Source organism: Salvelinus sp. IW2-2015, linkage group LG4q.1:29 (assembly GCF_002910315.2).
Source record: "Salvelinus sp. IW2-2015 linkage group LG4q.1:29, ASM291031v2, whole genome shotgun sequence".
Taxonomy (NCBI): Eukaryota; Metazoa; Chordata; class Actinopteri; order Salmoniformes; family Salmonidae; genus Salvelinus; species Salvelinus sp. IW2-2015.
Window position 1 is genome coordinate 78,198,758 of NC_036842.1, and position 20,771 is coordinate 78,219,528.

A 20,771-nucleotide genomic window follows, 5' to 3' on the forward strand; every position below is an offset into this window, starting at 1 on the left:
ACCATTTAAAAACCTAAAAATAGTTATAATACTGCTAGCCTCTTTAGGTACATTATACACTAGTTTGTTTCTGTAAAGGCATCTCAATGGACCCCTCTCATCTCTCAGGAAGACCCCTGTGCATAAGCTCTACTCATCCTCTGGGTTTGTGAAGATGTTCCAGTCTGTCGGTCCCACCAAAGTTCCCCCAATGCTATCCCAGCTGCACCAGGGGTTCCACCACCTCCACACTCACATAGCGTACGAGTGTGCCTCTCCCTTTTACCAGCACTCAGGCAGTGCACGCCGTACCTGCCTCAAGACTGGCAAGTGGAGCGGACGTCATGTCTCCTGTTCGCCAGGTGAGGGCAGCAAAGCCACATTACTTGATGTATATCTTAATATAAGGGAAGGTTTGTCTTGCCACCTAGGCATGCTAGAATTGTGCTTTCAAACCACACGTAGACACTAAGCAATCAAGAAAATTGGATTGAAAAAGTAATATTCCAGGGTGTGTGTGTGATGTGGAATAAGGTTTCCAAACAGTATCAAGTGTTGTTTTATCACTTTGGCAGATCTGAGGTTTAACATCTTCCTTCCTCTTCTTTCCCACCCTTCTCACGCCCGGCCACACTTTCCTCTCCTCCACCCTTGTCTCTCCATCCTTCTCTTTTCCCAGTGTGTGGGAAGCACCCCACATTTGACCCCCAGAGCCCGGCAGAGTACCATTGGCCCTGGCTAGCCGCCATCTACCAACGCCCCACCAACGGAGCAGGGACCAAGCTGGACAAGAAGGCCAGCCTTGCGGGGTCACTAAAGAAGGGGACTGGAGCTGAATCAGGTGCTGGGGCTGGATCCCAGGGGCAGGATGAGGCCTCAGGCTGGCAGCTGGTGTGTAGCGGGGCCCTGGTGAACCAGCGGAGTGTGGTGTTGGCAGCCCACTGTGTGACTGAGCTGGGGAAGCTGTACCCTCTGGATGCAGCCACGGTCAAGGTGGTGATGGGAAAACACTACCGCAGTGACCTCCGAGAGACCAAGGGCCTGCAGCATCTCAAAGTAAGAGAGGGGATGGAGAGGGCTTAAGGGTGGGGAGTAGAGAGTGAGAGTGGCTAAATGGGTTAGTGGGTGGGGGTGGGTAGTGAGAGTGAGTTTGGAGAGGAGTAGGGAATGATGAATGATGTGGTTGGCTGAGACCACCTGTATTCAGCCACACACTGCAATGATTAGACTGAAATACAGCTATGGTGTACAGTTCACCACMCATGATGTTACACACTATAAGTACATTTTCAAGCCTTATGAGATGGTAAAAGCTCAAGGTCTACATCTATATAATACCAATGGCTGGGTGGTTTTGAACCTGTGTCCAATTAAAATGTATAATTTCACAACCATGACATCATGTCTACTCCATCTAGCCATGTAAAACAGCCCCATGTTTTTTTTTTACGTTCAGTCATTGAATAAGTGCCAGAAAGCTACTTTGACCGTAAGTAAACACCAATGTGGTTGTGCGACATGGCTAGTCTGGATCTAACTAACATATACAGTAGCGTATTGGCATTTTGCAGTATATTGTAAATAATATGGTCTAATGGTACATTATGCGCTTTATAAAGGKCTGTCAATTAATATACACCACATTACCAATAGTATGTGGACACCTGCTCATCGAACATCTCATTCCAAAATCATAGGCAGAAATATGGAGTTGGTCCCCTTTTTGCTGCTATAACAGCCTCCACTCTTCTGGGAAGGCTTTCCACTAGAACCTCACTTTGTGCACAGGGACATTGTCATGCTGAAATAGGAAAGGGCCTTCCCCAAACTGTTGCCACTAAATTGGAAGCACAGAATCGTCAATAATGTCATTGTATGCTGTAGCATTAAGATTTCCTTTCACTGGAACTAAGGGCCTAGCCCGAACCATGAAAAATAGCCCCAGATCATTATTCCTCCTCCACCAAACTTTACAGTTGGCACTATGCATTSGGGCAGGTAGCGTTCTCCTGGCATCCGCCAAACTCATATACATCCGTCAGACTGCCAGATGGTGAAGCGTGATTCATCACTCCAGAGAACGCGTTTCTACTGCTCCAGAGTCCAATGGCGGCGAGCTTTAAACCCTCCAACCGACGCTTGGCATTGCGCATGGTGAGCTTAGGCTTGTGTGTGGCTGCTCAGCCATGGAAACCCATTTCACTAAGCTCCCAACAAACAGTTATTGTGCTTATGTTGCTTCCAGAGGCAGTTTGGAACTCGTTAGTAAGTATTACAACCGCTACATGCTTCAGCACTCGGCTGTACCGTTCTTTGAGCTTGTGTGGCCTACCACTTCGCGAATGAGCCGTTGTTGCTCCTAGACATTTCCACTTCAGAATAACAGCATTTACAGTTGACCGGGGCAGTTCTAGAAGGGCAGAAATGATGAACAGATGAACAGACTTGTTGGGAAGGTGGCATCCTATGACAGTGCCACGTTGAAAGTCACTGAGCTCTTCAGTAAGGCCATTCTGCTGTCAATGTTTGTCTATGGAAATTGCATGGCTGTGTGCTCAATTTTATATCTGTCAACAACGGATGTTGCTGAAATAGCTAAATCCACTAATTTGAAGGGGTGCCCAAATAATTCTGTGTATATATCTAGTGTATGTRCACATGATTGAGGAGTGTGAGTGAGTTGCCAGGTAACAAGCACAGCTAACCACTGACAGCCAAGCTGTCACCCTGCTGTTACGTTTGGCACAGGATCTCTCTTTTTTTGACACCGCCTTTCTCTCTCTATTCTTTCTCTTACCATCCCTCCTCTCTATCTCTGACAATTCCTTCTTCATTCTGACTATCCCTTCGCTCCCTGACCATCCCACCTGTACTGTTTCTTTCTCTGACCAGTCTATTTTCTCTCACTCCCTGATAATAATTTATTTCTGTCTCTCTTCCCATCCCTCCTATTTTCCATCAGGTGGCCTCAATCTCTATCCACCCCAACTACGACCCCCTGGTTCTTGACTCAGACCTGGCAGTGATCAAGCTGCTGGACAAGGCTCGTATCGGGGAGAAGGTCCTGCCCCTCTGCCTACCTGATACCCAGGGGGGAGAGGTGACCTCCAGAGAAGGGTTGGTGATGGGCTGGGCCCCCCTGCCAGATCCCCGTATCGGGGAAGAGGAGCAGGCCAGGGTGGGTGTGCAGCACCTGGCCGACGTGGTGCCCTGCGAGCAGCAGTATGCCCGTAAAGGGGTGCCCGTGAGCGTCACGGACAACATGCTCTGTGGCCGCCAGCGACCCGACTACAGCCCATCTAACATCTGTCCCGCGGACACAGGGGGTATCCTGATCCTTCCTGCCCAGACAGGCTCCACCCAGGACCCCTCTCTTGCCTCTCCAGGGTGGCGGGACAAGTCCAAAGGGGAGTGGCGGCTGCTGGGGTTGGTGAGTTTTGGGTATGACCAGGGAGAGTGTGACCCAGACCTGTTTACAGTGTACACACATGTGGCCAACTTCAAAGACTGGATAGARAGCCATATGAAGTGACATCACCAGGATGTGACTCGCCCTGTATCTCTCTTTTATCTCTTTCGCCCTGTATCTCTCTTTTCCTCCCTCTCATCAACCAACAACTCAATCTTTTTCTTCATCATTATTCCCCCCCCTGTGATCAGTGAAGATGAGAGTAACACTGGACTGTACAGTGCTCTGAGCTGACTTTAGGAGGCCCTAACACAAACTGATCAGGTAGAGCTGCCCTCCACTCAGCACAGTACTTCAGTGTTCAGGTTTTACCTTAAATTTGGTGTTAGACTTGAAAACAACCTGAAAACCAGTTCCCTGGGAAAAGCTGGTTTTCATTGTATTCTTTGATATGTATATATAATGTAATGTATTATTATTATGGCTCTGCACGTGGTTCAAGGGATGTACATATTGTATAGAAGGACATAAAAGTCATGTTGTTTTTAATTAAAGATATGTGGTTGTGTGTCAAGACACGGCGGTCTGAGTTGTTCATCGACTGTGGTTCTGTGAGCTTTCATCCAGCATTAATTCAAAGGATACCATGTGATTCTACTAAATAGAGTTGAGAGAGAGAACCTGGTGCTTGCTATGTAAATCAGACAGCCATTTGGCTAGGGCCAGAGAAAGCCTATGAATTAATCCAGATCAAGTATAAACAATGAAGGGCTGCAATCGAACACCTGCAAATTGAAGTCATTAACAAAATAATGTATGTGCCTACACAGTTAATAATGTGTGTATAACACAGTTAATAATTTAAGTGTTGACCCCTCTGCAAGCATCTAAAGAGAAAATTTGGTAAGTAATCGATGGAGAAAGTGTAGTGTGAACATTTAGCCACAGGGTGGCAGTTTTAAAACGTCAATTTATATGGATTTATGTGGAGGGATGCTCTGGTATTGGTATTTTGGTATTTTATTAGGATCCCCATTAGCTGTTGCAATAGCAGCAGCAACTCTTCCTGGGGTCCACACAAAACATGAAACATGACATAATACAGAAGATGAATAGACAAGAACAGCTCAAGGACAGAACTACATCAATTAAAAAAAGTAGTTCTACATATCAATACATACACACAAACTATCTAAGTCAAATAGAGGAAACAGGGTCAGCCCAAAGCTCACACCCAGAGGGAGTGGGTATTCATACACACCAAAATGGTACTAACTCCACTTTCTCTCTTACAATGTCCACAACATCTACAAAACATGAAGTCAGAACTAGCCCACAAGCCCAGCACAGTTTTTGATCAGCTTGTACTTATCATGACCATATTTGTGTGATGTGTGTGATGTACTGTAAGTGTGTGTGTGTCCATTGTTCTCTGCTATACATTGCAGCACATCTACCTTCGCCCACCTTGCTCTTTCTTCTCACACTCTCTCTCTTGCACACACACACACACACACACACACACACACACACACACACACACACACACACACACTCACACATTCAGACACACACACACACACACACACACGACACACACACACACACACACACACACACACACACACACACACACACACACACACACACAATAAAGAATATATATAAAGAATAATAAGAGATAATAAAAAAATATAAATTTAGTAGAAGAGAGAAGGAGTAAAAGAAAAAGTAATATAGTTATGAGAGAAAAAAAAAAAAAAAAAAAAATATAAAAAATTTAATAGAATAGATATAAAAGTTAAATAATAAATTTAAAGATGAAAGTTGAAAATAATGTAAGGAGAAAGGATAAAATAAAAAAATAGAAAAAAATAAAGAAATAATAGATGAATAAAGATATTAAAGATTTATTATAATAAAAAAATAAAAAGAAAAAAATAAGAATATAATATAAAAAATAAGTGAAGATGATGTATTAAAAATTGAGATAAAGAAAAAGAAATTAAAATTAGATAAATAAGAATTAATATAAGATTAATAATATATAAGAAAAATTGTCAAATAAATAAATATTAAATGAATAAATAATAGATATTATAATAAGAAATAAATTAATAATTATAAGTATATATTGATGGAATTATAAGAATTAATATATAATAGAAAAAAAAAGATGATAATAATATTATATAATAGATCAAGAAATAATAAATATAGAATAAGGAAATTAAGAAAAGAGAAATGAGAAAAAAAGAAATAGTAAGAGATACAACACACACACACACACACACACACACATCACACACACACATTCAGACACAACACACACACACACAGTGTCTGAAAGATGAACAGATGAAGGGGTATTTCTACCACATTGGGGGAACTGCTGTGTCTGTGATTGTTATAGGCGCTTGGGTTATGAGTCATGAGGATTCTGGGAAGGAGAATGAGCTGGTGTTACTGGTGATGCTTAGGCTGGGGTGCCATCATTGTGATAGCACTTCAAAGCTTATGAAGAGTAAACAACCAACAATTGCATATACTGTTTGTGATTCAAATACAATAGTGGCCTCATGGCAATGTGAAATGGAAATGGCAGTGAGATGTCCATCTTTCATTGTACAGGAATAGGAAGCATCTTGGGAGGTGTCTACAAGATTGCATTAGCAAGCTGAGAGACATCATTGTAGAAAATCTGCTCTTGCCAACAATTACATTCTGACCATAGCCTTCCCTTGGACACTCACTGCCCTGATAGGAATAGTCTGTACAAAGGAAACTTGGAGGGAGATCGAAGTTCAAGAAAATCTTTTGATGGACGGCATCCTAGAGACAGTATACTTTCTCTTTCACACAGGAAGAAGATTTCTGAGCTTTTCTGTCCCCTTTCTCCTCCTGTTTAGTGGAAATGGACAAGGGCCTCATTTAGGCCCTTAATTCCCCTGGGGAGAGAGCTCTTCTACCCCGGCTGGAAGCAGACGTATTCTCAGGCCCCTGTTAGTTCACAGGTCAACATCAGTATAGCTGGCCAACACTTCACCACAACTTGACTGTTCTGCTGGGAACTAGAGAATGACCCTGAGACCAGTGGAAAGCACCTGACAATGCTGAGAAAAGTGCTGCGATGAGGGCTCTATAGAGTGTTGGCACTGAAGAGGCAGAGGGGCAAGGCACTTGACACCTGACGTAGGCCTACACAAAATGGCCGTTCACAGTCCAGTTTCACAGTCAAACCAAGCTGTACTACGGATGTCGCTAGTGCTGCGTGTTCTTTAGATCCGCCTTGACTCACTCGTTGGAGACTCCAGGGAGAGGGAATTAGACAACAAAGAGAACGCCTTCCTTCCTGTCGACATGAGAGAGACGTAGGACTAGTCTTGTGATGTTCTCAGGGTTCTGCTGTGTCCATGGAGACCGTGCATTTACATTTAACCTCCCCATTGGTGTTCTGTGACGTGTTTACGTCCCCTCGCTATCACTACCACACAGCCCACATACACACACACCACCACCACACCCACACCCACCCCCACCCTCCTAGCCCCTGATCTACTCACCCTGCCTGCCTGCCACCCCATCCTCTCCTGCTCCCCTCTCCATCTCCATGTCCACCCTATGCATAGCTATGAGGGGCTTTAGGCACCAAACAGAACACATATATTATTCAGTCCTATACATGCGCAGACACATATACAGTACTTGCACACATAAGCACCTATATTCACATACTACTGTGTACATACACACACCCACACTCACCGATTCGGTAGTGTATTTAACTTCTTGTCAATACGGGGGCGCTGTTTTCACTTTGGAAAAAATCGTGCCCAAATGAAACGGCCTCGTACTCTGTTCTAGATCATACAATATGCATATTATTATTACTATTGGATAGAAAACACTCTCAAGTTTCTAAAACTGTTTGAATTATATCTGTGAGTAAAACAGATCTCATTTGGCTTCCGTCGTCGACGGCGCGCGAGGGAGCTCGACATTGTCTTCTGAAAAGCGTCCGGTATACACGGCGAATATCTCCGGCTCTGATTTTATTTGATACATATGATAATRACATCATAAAGTAGGTTTTTTCAACCGAGTTTTATCAGTTTATTCAACGTTTATTGGGACTTTTGGAGTTTTCCGTTCTTTGCGCCAAGAGAGGATGGGAATGTTAGCAACCTTGGCTAGCATTGTGGCGCGAATTCGACAGAAATGGACATTCTAAAACCAAACAACGATTTATTCTGGAAATAGGACTCCTTGTACAACATTCTGATGGAAGCTCAGCAAAAGTAAGACAACATTTATGATGTTATTTCGTATTTCTGTGTAATATGTTGATGTCTATTCTCCGCCGTGTTGGTGAGCACTGTCTCACAATAACCCAAGCTGTATGTTGTGGTAATGTTATTTTTAAAAATCTAACACAGCGGTTGCATTAAGAACCAGTGTATCTTTAATTTGCCATACAACAAGTATTTTTATGTAAAGTTTATGATGAGTTCTTTGGTCAGATTAGGTGAGTGTCTAAAATATCTCCGGACATTCTGGGGAAATGTTGCTACGTATTCACAATGTATAACCACGATTTGCAGCTCTAAATATGCACATTTTCGAACAAAACATAAATGTATTGTATAACATGATGTTATAAGACTGTCATCTGATGAAGTTGTCCAAAGGTTAGTGATTAATTTTATATCTATTGCTGTTTTTTGCGAAAGCTACCATTGCGGTGAATAAATGCGTTTGTGTGTTTGACTATTGTGGTAAGCTAATATAATTTATATTGTGTTTTCGCTGTAAAACACTTAAAAAATCGGAAATATTGGCTGGATTCACAAGATGTTTATCTTTCATTTGCTGTACACCATGTATTTTTCATAAATGTTTTATGATGAGTATTTATGTATTTCACGTTGCTCTCTGTAATTATTCTGGCTGCTTCGGTGCTATTTGTGATGGTAGCTGCAATGTAAAACTATGATTTATACCTCAAATATGCACATTTTTCGAACAAAACATAAATGTATTGTATAACATGTTATAAGACTCTCATCTGATGAAGTTGTTTCTTGGTTAGTGACTAATTATATCTCTATTTTGTCGGTTTTGTGAAAGCTACCTATGCGGTGGAAACATGGTGAAAATATGCGGTTGTGTGTTTGGCTATTGTGGTTAGCTAATAGAAATACATATTGTGTTTTCGCTGTATAACATTTAAAAAATCGGAAATGATGGCTGGATTCACAAGATGTTTATCTTTCATTTGCTGTATTGGACTTGTGATTTCATGAAAATTATATTATATGATATCCCTGTCCCGTTAGGCTAGGCTATGCTAGTCAGCTTTTTTGATGAGGAGGATCCCGGATCCGGGAGGGTGATGAAGTAGAGTTAAAGCCCAGTGTGTGATTTTACGATCACTCATTTATTTGCAGGCCTCTGACGAGGTGACCAGGCGGAGGTGACAATGTGATTTATTGGAGCTTCGTTTATTTGGCTTCCACTACAGCAGAAACCATGCAATGGATTCTGAAGCTGGTTACTGCTTCTCAGAGTGAGTGAGTGAGTGAGTGAGTGAGTGAGTGAGTGAGTGAGTGAGTGAGTGAGTGAGTGAGTGAGTGAGTGAGTGAGTGAGTGAGTGAGTGAGNGAGTGAGTGAGTGAACAGCTCCTGACTTGTTTTAACTTTTTGGTTGTTAAGAGTGAGATTGACACGATTAAATTAGCAAAAATGTATAGGTAATCAAATTGTACAACTGAAGATCAACACAGGAGGAAAAGATTGACAGAGAGTGAGTTAAAAGACCAATCTTCATCATGATAGCTAGCCAAATTCAAATCTGTCAGCTAGCTTACCGTCTAGCTCCAACTGTTTACTGGTGGTAACCTTAGCAACATGGCCACTGAGGCAGCGCTAGCAGCAGCAGCAGAGACTGAGAGAACTTCCCCCCCCCTTTTTTTGAATATCCAGCAGAAATCACATCAGAGAAGGGAAGAATCAATTTTAAACACAGAATTCTGAGGGAGAACCCAGAAACTTTGTTTGCTGACTGCTCACAAAACAAGACTGTTACAAACCTGTTATTTTACACAGACCACACTACTGCCTGGCATACAGCTGTAACCAGTCATTTCAGCTATACCACAAAGAAAGGCATCTGCAAAGGAAGGCAAATCCACATTTTTGAGGACAGCGATAAGGACCAGGAAAACAGGTTTCTGCCGGTAAACATGTACCACAAGGTGTGCACAATATGGTGCCCAAAAACACAGGATGCACTCCACATCCTGTCCCAGCCTGACTTTGGCACATCAGGCCACATTATTATTCACACCGGCACCAACAACCTGATAGAGGAGCAGGAGAGAGTAGGCAGGATGTACACAGTGTTTTTGGGCACCATATTTTGCACACCTTGTGGTGGGGGAAGAGTTTATCCTCTTGGATGAATTTCCCATTTGAGTCAATGAGGATGGCCAACTCAGTGGGTTTTACCAGATTAGTGCGTTCCTGATCTGGGGCTGGGGTACACAGGGCCTGTGTACATGGAGGGGTGTGTGGGGGTGTGTCAGGGGGGGAGGCAGAGAGCTTCTCTCTGTAGTAGGTGTCCCCATGTGAGCATCCTTGTTGATTGATGGCAGCATTCATGCAAAACTGAAAGCGCGAACCACTGCTTTTAATCAGGGCAAGGCGACCGGAAACATGACCGAATACAAACAGTGTAGCTATTCCCTCCTCAAGGCAATCAAACAAGCTAAGCTTCAGTATAGAGACAAAGTAGAGTCGCAGTTCAACGGCTCAGACACGAGTGGTATGTGGCAGGCTCTACAGTCAATCATGGACTACAAAAAGAAAACCAGCCCCGTCGCGGACCCCATTTTCTTGCCCACAGACAAACTAAACAACTTCTTTGCTCGCTTTGAGGAAAATACAGTGCCACCAACACGGCCACCTACCAAACCCTGCGGGTTAACCCTCACAAGGCTGCCGGCCCAGACAGCATCCCTAGCCACGTCCTCGGAGTATGCGCAGACCAGCTGGCTGGTGTGTTTACGGACATATCAATCAATCCCTATCCCAGTCTGCTGTTCACACATGCTTCAAGAGGGACACCATTGTTCCTGTTCCCAAGAAAGCTACGGTAACTGAGCTAAACGACTATCGCCCCGTAGCACTCACTTCCGTCGTCATGAAGTGCTTTGAGATACTAGTCAAGGATCATATCACCTCCACCCTACCTGACACCCTAGACCAACTCAAAATTGCATCGTCCACAGACGACGCAATCACAATCACACTGCCCTAACCCATCTGGACAAGAGGAATACCTATGTAAGAATGCTGTTCATCGACTGCAGCTCAGCATTTAACACCATAGTACCCTCCAAACTCATCATTAAGCTAGAGACCCTGGGTCTCGACCCCACCCTGTGCAACTGGGTCCTGGACTTTTTGACGGGACGCCCCCAGGTGGCGAGGGTAGGAAAAAACATCTCCACCCCGCTGATCCTGAACACTGGGGCCCCACAAGGGTGCGTTCTCAGCCCTCTCCTGTACTCCCTGTTCACCCATGACTGCGTGGCCATCTATGCCTCCAACTCAATCATCAAGTTTGCAGATGACACTACAGTGGTAGGCTTGATTACCGACAATGACGAGACGGCCTACAGGGAGGAGGTGAGGGCCCTCGGAGTGTGGTGTCAGGAAAATAACCTCACACTCAACGTAAAAAAACAAAGGAGATGATCGTGGACTTCAGGAAACAGCGGAAGGAGCACCCCCGTATCCACATGGACGGGACAGTAGTGGAGAAGGTGGAAAGTTTTAAGTTCCTCGGCGTACACATCGCRGACAAACTGAAATGGTCCACCGACACAGACAGCGTGGTGAAGAAGGCACAACAGCGCCTCTTCAACCTCAGGAGGCTGAATAAATTTGGCTTGTCACCAAAAACACTCACAAACTTTTACAGATGCACAATCGAGAGCATCCTGTTGGGCTGTATCACCGCCTGGTACGGTAACTGCTCTGCCCACAACCGTAAGGCTCTCCAGAGGGTAGTGAGGTCTACACAACGCATCACTGGGGGCAAACTAGCTGCCCTCCAGGACACCTACACCACCCGATGTTGCACACACATCACAGGAAGGACAAAAAGATCATCAAGGACAACAACCACCCGAGCCACTGCCTGTTCACCCCGCTAACATCCAGAAGTCGAGGTCAGTACAGGTGCATCAAAGCTGGGACAGAGAGACTGAAAAACAGCTATCAGACTGTTAAACAGCCATCACTAACATTGAGTGGCTGCTGCCAACATACTGACTCAAATCTCTAGCCACTTTAATAATAAAAAATTGGATGTAATAAATGTATCACTAGTCACTTTAAACAGTGCCACTTTATATAATGTTTACATACCCTACATTACTCATCTCACATGTACACCTGTATATGCTGTACTCTATACCATCTACTGCATCTTGCCTATGCCGTTTGGCCATCGCTCATCCATATATTTATATGTACATATTCTTATTCATTCCTTTACACTTGTGTGTAAAAGGTAGTTGTTGTGAAATTGTTACATTACTTGTTTGATATTACTGCTTGGTCGGAACTAGAAGCACAAGCATTTTGCTACACTCGCATTAACATCTGCTAACCATGTGTTTGTGACCCTACGTTGGCAAAAAGAGCCTTCACTTGGCCAACGCACTGAAGAGTTTTGTGAACGATGGTGTGCTATACTAAATAAATGTTCATTGGACCTGATGACCCTGATCATTGAACAACTTAAAAATGATATTTTCGAGATCGCAACCTCAGTTGAAAATTCAAGCAAGCTCTACGAGACGAGCTTAATGACCCTAGTAACGCTGACCTTCAGACTAAGATTACAACCAAACTGAAGGAGAGGAAAATCAAGAAGTATAATCGCGATTTGGAAGATAAGAAAAATTGACTAATATATCTCTGGCGAGACTCTAAGCACAAGAAACCAAAAAACAGGACGAGACAAGCCGATGACAGACGCCGAGTGCCTCTGTCAGACCGACTATCCACAGACAGCGCTATCTCTGGCTCCTCTACCACCGGTGAGCGTTTTTTTCTACAACAGAGGGCGGGGACACCGGGGACAACGTCGAGGCCAACACCCCCAGCACGTAAGAGGGTTCGACACATACGTCGGGGGAAGAAGAAATCCACTACCACCCCGCGACACCTATCAATTGAGACCCAGGACGAGCCCACAGTCCAACAGGAGCTAAATGTCTTCAACTTATCAAGTAAGACCCTGACATCCGCTCACCTCAGTGTTCTCAATAAGGGGTTAACATTTGTACCCACTGCATACATGAATGACTTTGATGTCCAGATAGATCTATTCATGTTTTTCCGTAATCTGAAATTGCGTGAATTYTTTGATAAGAGTGAAACTTACATGACTCCACTTGAAATGTCCTCCTCAGTGAGATGTATACATAGGTCTACCACGCTAATCAATAGACTTACTTGTCCTACCGTGAGTCGAGGAGGAGATGGCGCCATTAAGTAAGTGATTTACTGAAAGACAGACAGAAACACAAATCCTATGATAACCTGAGTAAAGACGAGAGAATGGCTCTTAAGGACTTAGTCAGATCCTTCAATTATCATAAAAAAACGTGACAAAGGAGAAGGAATTTGCATACAAAACAAATGTGACTATGTGAATGAATGTCGCCGACAACTATGTCATGACGTTGCCCTCTTTGGACACCGCGAGCACCATCCCCTTACCTCGGCACCATCTCTCTCGGTRTCCTACAACCAGGCTGCTGTGGTCAGAGAGGTCGTAAATTCCTAGGGAAGATCCTGCCTCATGGCCAGACAGTATAGAGAGAGAGTGAGTGTCATAGAGAGAACAAAGGAATTTCTTCCACCTCACATAACTGGAGAACCGAACGACGTTTATGTTCTGGAGAAGGTATAAAAGATTGGTGAAGAATCCAGCTACGAACTGGTCCGTTTGGTACCATTTTGTGAAACTCATGGGAAACAATACGGCCACATTACCATAACGCTGTTTATACAATAGCCTCAGATATGAGGCTTACATCTAATTGTTGTATAAGATGAATGAGTGAGGATGATACTGTTTGTGAAATTGTGTAATGTGATTTTGGACTGTTTAATGAAGGAAACTCCAATTCCCTTTGGAGTTTAACTAAATCAGAGGACCGCCCATGAGCACAGTTATCCGTCCTGGGACAGGCCATTTTCTGCTCTTCCGAATAAAATCCCACCCGGGTTTTCTATCACCAGACCGAGCTTACCTCAATTACGAGATGGCTAAAGGATGCAGATCGAGCTAACCTCAATTTTGAGGGGGCTAAGGGTTGAGACGAGACCAGTACCTCTATCATAGAGGGAAATAAGGTTTAAGTAGATTGCTGAATCTTTTCACCATCCCACGTGGTTAAACTCTTAGACTTTCGATACCGACAGAATAAGAACAAGTCTTTGATAATAATTACTAGTCTGCAGCTAGGAATTCGGTCTCATTGAACGCGAAGACCGACAACCGCCAAAACATCTATTCTATAACGACATGAATGAATGTCACTCTGAACTATCCATTCTAACCACGACAGAGAGAGAGAGAGAGAGAGGGCAGACAGACTCTCCAACAGAAACAAACTTCTCAACAGAGATCCCGACGACACACTGAGCGTAAATATATATATTGATTGCAATAGTTCCCGAATGAGTGAGCGTTCATGTGCAAAGGATTAGCATTTCAATTGTTATAATTATCACTCTGTCTAACAAGCCGCCATGCCGGGTTGGTCCACTAGGGCACATCCGCTATCATTTCCTTGTAACCATATCTACTGTTTGTTATGCATTTCTGTGAGTACTTAGTTAGTAAATACATATTTTAAGTAAATTGATGTATGGATGACTCATAGTGAAGACTGGGTTCGTGTAGACAACCAACAATTTATGACATTTGGAATGAGACTGACGTGAGGTAAATAATAATTCATTAATTCGAAGACTAATTGATCAGATATAAAAATATCTGAAAGTTATATTAGGAAAATTATAACTTTGTAATATGAATATTTTCCTTGGTGCCCCGACTTCCTAGTTAATTACAGTTACATGATTAATCAGTTTAATTGCGTAATAATAATTACAGAGAGATATTTGATAAATAAGTATTCCGTTTTAATGATGCCAAAGACACGACAACTATCTGAAGGTGACTTCTACCGCAAACTGAATTGTGACCCTACCCTGGAATTCCAGCATAATATCTCATCCACAGTGGAAAGCTGTTTGTAATCAGGGCAAATCACGAAAAAAGAAGTTGAATTTCTATGTGTGAAATTTCCCAAGATACCAACTTTCTATACAGTCGCTAAATTACACAAACAAGTGTCTCCTCCTCCAGGTAGACCCATTGTAGCAGCAATCGACTCTGTGACATCCAATATTTCTACATTTGTGGATTACCACATTAAACCGATGGTTGAGAATCTCCAATCTTATTTCTAAGACACTAGTAATATGATCTCATTGATAGAGGGCTTAGGAAAGATACCAGAGGGCACCCTGCTGGCCACTTTTGATGTGGCGAGCTTGTACACTAACATCCCACACACTGGAGGCTTGCAGGCGCTACAACACTTCCTTCAGCAGAGAGCCTCTACCCTTGCTCCATCCAATGATTGCATCTTACAATTTACTGAACTGGTATTATCCCATAACTACTTTGTCTTTGAGTCAGACTTTTTCCTTCAGATTCGGGGTGTAGCCATGGGCTCCCCTTTTTCCCCCAACTATSCAAACCTGTATRTGGGACAAGTTGAAGAAGCACTCCTTTATAAAACAGAGACACAYCCCTTACTTTCTAAAATACTTCTATGGAAGAGATACATAGACGATGTCTTTGTGCTCTGGGAAGGAAGTCAGCAGGAACTAAATTAATTCCAACCTCTACTAAACGAGAGCTCTGAATACCTCAAATTCACCATGCAGACTGATGAGAGAAAAATAATCTACCTGGATTTATGGATTATCAAAGAGAATGATGCATTACACACAGACTTATACACAAAGCCCACAGACCACAATACCCTGCTATATGCGGATAGTATGCATCCCCTTCCCCTCAACAATGTTCTACCATATAGCCAGTTATTCAGGGTTAAACTAATCTGTGGCCACCAGTCAGATTTTGACAGCAATGCAAAAAAAAAWGACAGATAAATTCAAAATGAGAGGCTACAAGGACAAAACTCTTGATGCTGCAATGATGAAAATATCTCAAAAACAAAGAGCGGAATTACTAAAAACTCAACCAAAGAAAAACAACGCAACCGTCTTTGGCACCAAGTACACCAAGGGTTCGGAGAAAATGAAAGCAATCCTGAAAAAGCACTGGCATATTCTGCAATCAGGCAAAACAATCGCACATCTCTTCAAGGAACCCCCACTGGTGGTCTAGAAGCATGGTCGCAATATTGGAGATAGTTTGGTGAGATCGGACATGCCCCCTGAGCCCACTCAGACACTCTTGACACCTATCCAAAATGGGAGCTATAAATGTGGCTCATGCGCACAGTGCAATAGCACCATAAAAACGTCTTTCTTCAGACACCCACATACAGCTCGAAAGATCCCTGTTAGGGGTATCATCTCATGCAAGACCAAGGGAGTAATCTATCTCATCACCTGCTCATGTTGAAAAGCCTATGTAGGACAAACGAAAAGACAATTAAAACAACGCATAACTGAACACCACAGCTCAATCAGATGTAAGAACATTGACTATCCAGTAGCAGCTCACTTTGTTGAAGCTATCCATCCCATCTCCTCGCTCAAATACACAGGCATTGAGCCTCCCTTTGTAGAGATAATACTACTACAAAGGGAGGCTTACTGGATATCCTATCTAAAAACATTGACCCCTAGTGGTCTGAATATTGACTTTGATCTCAGGCCCTTCTTATGAACACATTTTCCTTTATGAACAAGTCTTATAAATTGAAAACATATTTTTACAGCTTATTAGCATATACCCAATATGTTCCCCCTGTTGATGATGTTCATTATATATTAAGGTTCAACCAATATTGCAGTTATCAAAAATGAAATATGAAATTATTATGCGAAATGGAATGAAACAAGAATGTATACAATATTCCATTATGTTTCTATAAGATAACAATAGCATAATATATTTAATATGCCATATACTCTTTATTAACAGTTTCACAAATATAATTTTTATTAACTTAATCATTATGAAACACCCCTCACCACTGTCATTGGTTACACTAATTGCACTGTGCGTCTACATCACCTGGTTCAAGTATTCATGACATTACCTTGAGGAAGGCACAGTGAAGCCGAAATGTTGGTAAATACCCATTCAATTGCTGGGAGATTATACATGGAGTGTGCAACTTTCTTTATTTTGATAGTTTATAGTTTATTCGCCGTTAGTCAGCACCTCCACACAAACTATTATTCTGGGTGTGCTCATGTTTTTTATCTACAAATCCGAACTATAAATCTAATTGATCCCCTCAAAATTGGTAAATATCACATTTGGTTAAAACTGAAAAAATAACTTTTACTGACAGAAAAATATGTGTTCCTTTGCGCAATATATATCCCCCCTCAGAATCCCCATATTACTCAGGGGAGATCTTCCCCACCCTTGAGGAAGAGACGTGCCATTTCCAGGCCCAGGGAAATGTGCTCATCTGTGGGTACACAAATGCGTGCACAGGAACACTACCTGATCTAATGACCACATGAGGGGACAGCTTTATTACAGGCCATACTGTTTCTAACTGTCTTAATATCCCCCATAGAAACAACAGTCACAGCACCGTCAACAAAAACGGAAGGGATCTGTTGCAGCTCTGTAGAAGCCTGGGTCTGTACTTTGTCAATGGTATGTTATGGGGGGACTCTTTGGGGAGATTCACCTACTGCTCACCTCTTGGCCACAGTACAGTAGGTCTATATGAATACAGACATTGACCCATTCTCTCTCAGCTCATTCACTGTCAAGCCACTAACACCTCTGTCTGATCACAGCCAAATTACGTTGTTCCTCTAAAGAACAGACATTAAAACAACCACACATTCACAGCCCAGTAAGCTGTACAACATCAGAAATGCATACAGATGGGCCCAAAACAGCACAGAAGAATACCAGAAAGCAACCTGTAACCAAAATATCCAAACAATCTTACATAACTTTCTGGATACCACATTCACTCACAGCAGTAAAAAACATCAACTATAATTCAGGCAAATGGCAAAAGAAGCACAATTGAAATTGATAATTGATGCAGATTGTAAAATTATAAGGAAAAAACGTAGAACACTATCCAACCAAAAGCACAATAATGGTGAATTACGCCTTCATTACTGTGAGACTTTAAAACTACATAAACGTACACTCAGAACCAAAAAAACACAGTACAACAGCAAGCAGCTGACACTAATTGAGGAGTCCATAAACACAAACAACTTCTGGCAAAACTAAAAAAATCTAAACAAGAGGAATTAGCGATACAAAATGGTGACATATGGACAACTCATTTTAAAACACTCTACAACACCTCTCAAATTGACACAAACGCAGAACAACGCCAAATTCATGAGAAGTTGAATGGATTAGAAAATGCTATAAAGGACAATCAAAATCCATTGGACTCCCCAATTACTGACCAGGAGCTCTATTAGAAACTTCAGGCCCTCAAATTTAAAAAAGCATGCGGACCTGATGGCATCCTAAATGAGCTGCTCAAACTCATTAGTGCAAAATTTCAATTGGCTATATTAAAACGGTTTAATTTGATCCTGAGTGTAGGTTATTACCCTGACATCTGGAATCAAGAACTCATAGCCCCAATCTTTAAGAACGGAGACAAGTTTGACCCTAACAATTACAGAGGCATTTGTGTGAAACGTAACCTGGGGAAGGTTTTCTGTACTATTATAAATGTAAGAGTTCTAAACTTCCTTAATAAGCACAATGTCTTGAGTGAAAGCCAGATTAGATTTATACCAAAACATCACCCGACTGATCATATTTGCACCATACACACCCTGATAGATAAAGATGTCCACCAAAATAATACCAAAATATACGCTTGCTTTATCGACTTCCAAAAGCATTTGATTCTATTTGGCATACGTGACTGTTCTACAAAGTTATTGAAAGTGGTGTAGTGGTTAAAACATATGACATAATTAAATCAATGTACACTGGCAATACGTGCAGCAATACAATTGGCAAGAAAAGAACAGAATCCTTTAACCAGGGGCGAGGCCTTTGCCAGGGTTGCACTCTTCAATTTTTACATCAACAAATTGGCCACTATTCTAGAAAAATCCTCAGCCCTTGGTGTTGATCTCCACAATTGAGAGGTTAAATGCCTACTCTTCACAGATGACCTATGCCTGCTGTCACCCACAGCACATGGCCTACAGCAGAGCCTGGACCTACTAGAGCAGTACTGCCAGACCTGGGCCCTGGCAGTAAACCCCCAAAAATACTAAAATAATTGGTACAAAATATATAGAGTACTGCACACACTACAATTACTGTAACGGCAGCCTTCCCTCTCTTCACTAGAAGAGAGAGTGTAGCAGGGATCGGACCAACACGCAGCGTAGCCAGTGCTCAACATGTTTAATTAAACGAAAACAGTGAACACTTACAACGATATAAAACAACAAAATGTGGCAAACCGAAACAGTCCTATCTGGTGCAGMCAAAACACAGAGACAAGAAACAACCACCCACAATCCCCAACACAAAACAAGCCACCTATATATGATTCTCAATCAGGGACAACGATTGACAGCTACCTATGATTAAGAACCATATTAGGCTGGACACAGAAACAGACAAACTAGACACACAACATAGAATTCCCACCCAGCTCACGTCCTGACCAACACTAAACAAGCAAAACACATAAGAACTCTGGTCAGGACGTTACAATTACTTAGGTTTAAAAATAAGCTCAACTTGACACCTTAATGAGGCAGTGAATGAACTGAGAGAGAAAGCACACAGGGCATTCTACGCCATTAAAAAACAAATTCAAATTGAAATACCTATTAAAATTTGTCTAAAACTAATTGAATGTGCCATTGAACCAATTGCACTTTATGGCAGCGAGGTGTGGGGTCCACTTGCAAAACAAGATTTCATCAAATGGGACAAACACCCCATTGAAACCCTACATGCAGAGTTCTGTAAGATTCTCCTACATGTCCAGAGGAAAACTACAAACAAAGCATGCAGGACAGAATTAGGCCAATATCCACTAATAATAAAAACTCAAAAAATAGCAATTCAGTTTTGGAAACATCTGAAATACAGTGACCCCCTCTCATATCATTACCAAGCCCTGCAATGACAAGAGCTGAGCAAAGAAAAGTGTCCCCTCATCCAGCTGGTCCTGGGGCTGAGTTCACAAACTTGTTCTACTAACACACTGAAGCCTCAGGACCAGAACATTCAATCAATCAGAATAAACCAAATTACAACACAGTCAAAACAAAACTACATTGCTTATTAGGAAACACAAGCACAAAGCAAAATGCAGTGCTATCTGGCCCTAAAGATAGAGAGAGCGAAAGAGAGAGAGCGAGTGTCACGCCCTGACCATAGTTTGCTTTGTATGTTTTATGTTTTGTTTGGTCAGGGTGTGATCTGAGTGGGCATTCTATGTTGTATGTCTAGTTTGTCTGTTTCTGTGTTTGGCCTGATATGGTTCTCAATCAGAGGCAGGTGTTAGTCGTTGTCTCTGATTGGGAACCATATTTAGGTAGCCTGTTTTGTCATTGTGGGTTGTGGGTGATTGTCTATGTTAGTTGCTTGTGTCAGCACATTTCTTATATACCTTCACGTTCGTCGTTCGTTTATTGTTTTGTATAGTTTGTTCAGTGTTCTCTGTTATTAATTTCATGATGAAACATTCCACGCGCATTTTGGTCCTCCGCCTTCCAACTACTCCTCCTCAGACGAGGAGGACGACTGAGTGTGACAGTGAGACTGACTTTTTGTCTTTTTTACTGAAACTGTTCTCATTTCATTTTAAACAAAACTACCCCCCCCCCCCCCCCCATTAAAAATAAACACCAAAAATATCCTGTATTCATTCATGTACCATACACTTTCCATCTACCACATGATAAAAACCAAATAATCAAACAATACCTTCTACACGTAGATTCAAATCTTCCCCAGCTATGCAGACAGCCCCCCCAACACACCATATCTCCTGAAACATCTCCACACTTTTTATCATTCTATAGTACTCAACCCTAAGGCGTGCAGAGAC

The 20,771-nt window shown here is 42.4% G+C and overlaps 1 protein-coding gene across 2 annotated transcripts in view; it reads left to right on the forward strand.

The window, feature by feature from the left end:
• The window catches only part of LOC111962584 (inactive serine protease PAMR1-like), a 56,903-nt gene extending 52,939 nt beyond the window's left edge, over positions 1 to 3,964 (forward strand). For both annotated transcript variants that reach the window (XM_023985752.1, XM_023985753.1), the window contains exons 12-14: positions 109 to 341; positions 659 to 1,035; positions 2,942 to 3,964. In XM_023985752.1, the coding sequence (XP_023841520.1) occupies positions 109 to 341; positions 659 to 1,035; positions 2,942 to 3,511 (1,180 nt within the window). In that variant the 3' untranslated portion in view covers positions 3,512 to 3,964. The remainder of the gene's footprint in view (positions 1 to 108; positions 342 to 658; positions 1,036 to 2,941) is intronic.
• The last annotated feature ends 16,807 nt before the right edge of the window (positions 3,965 to 20,771 follow it).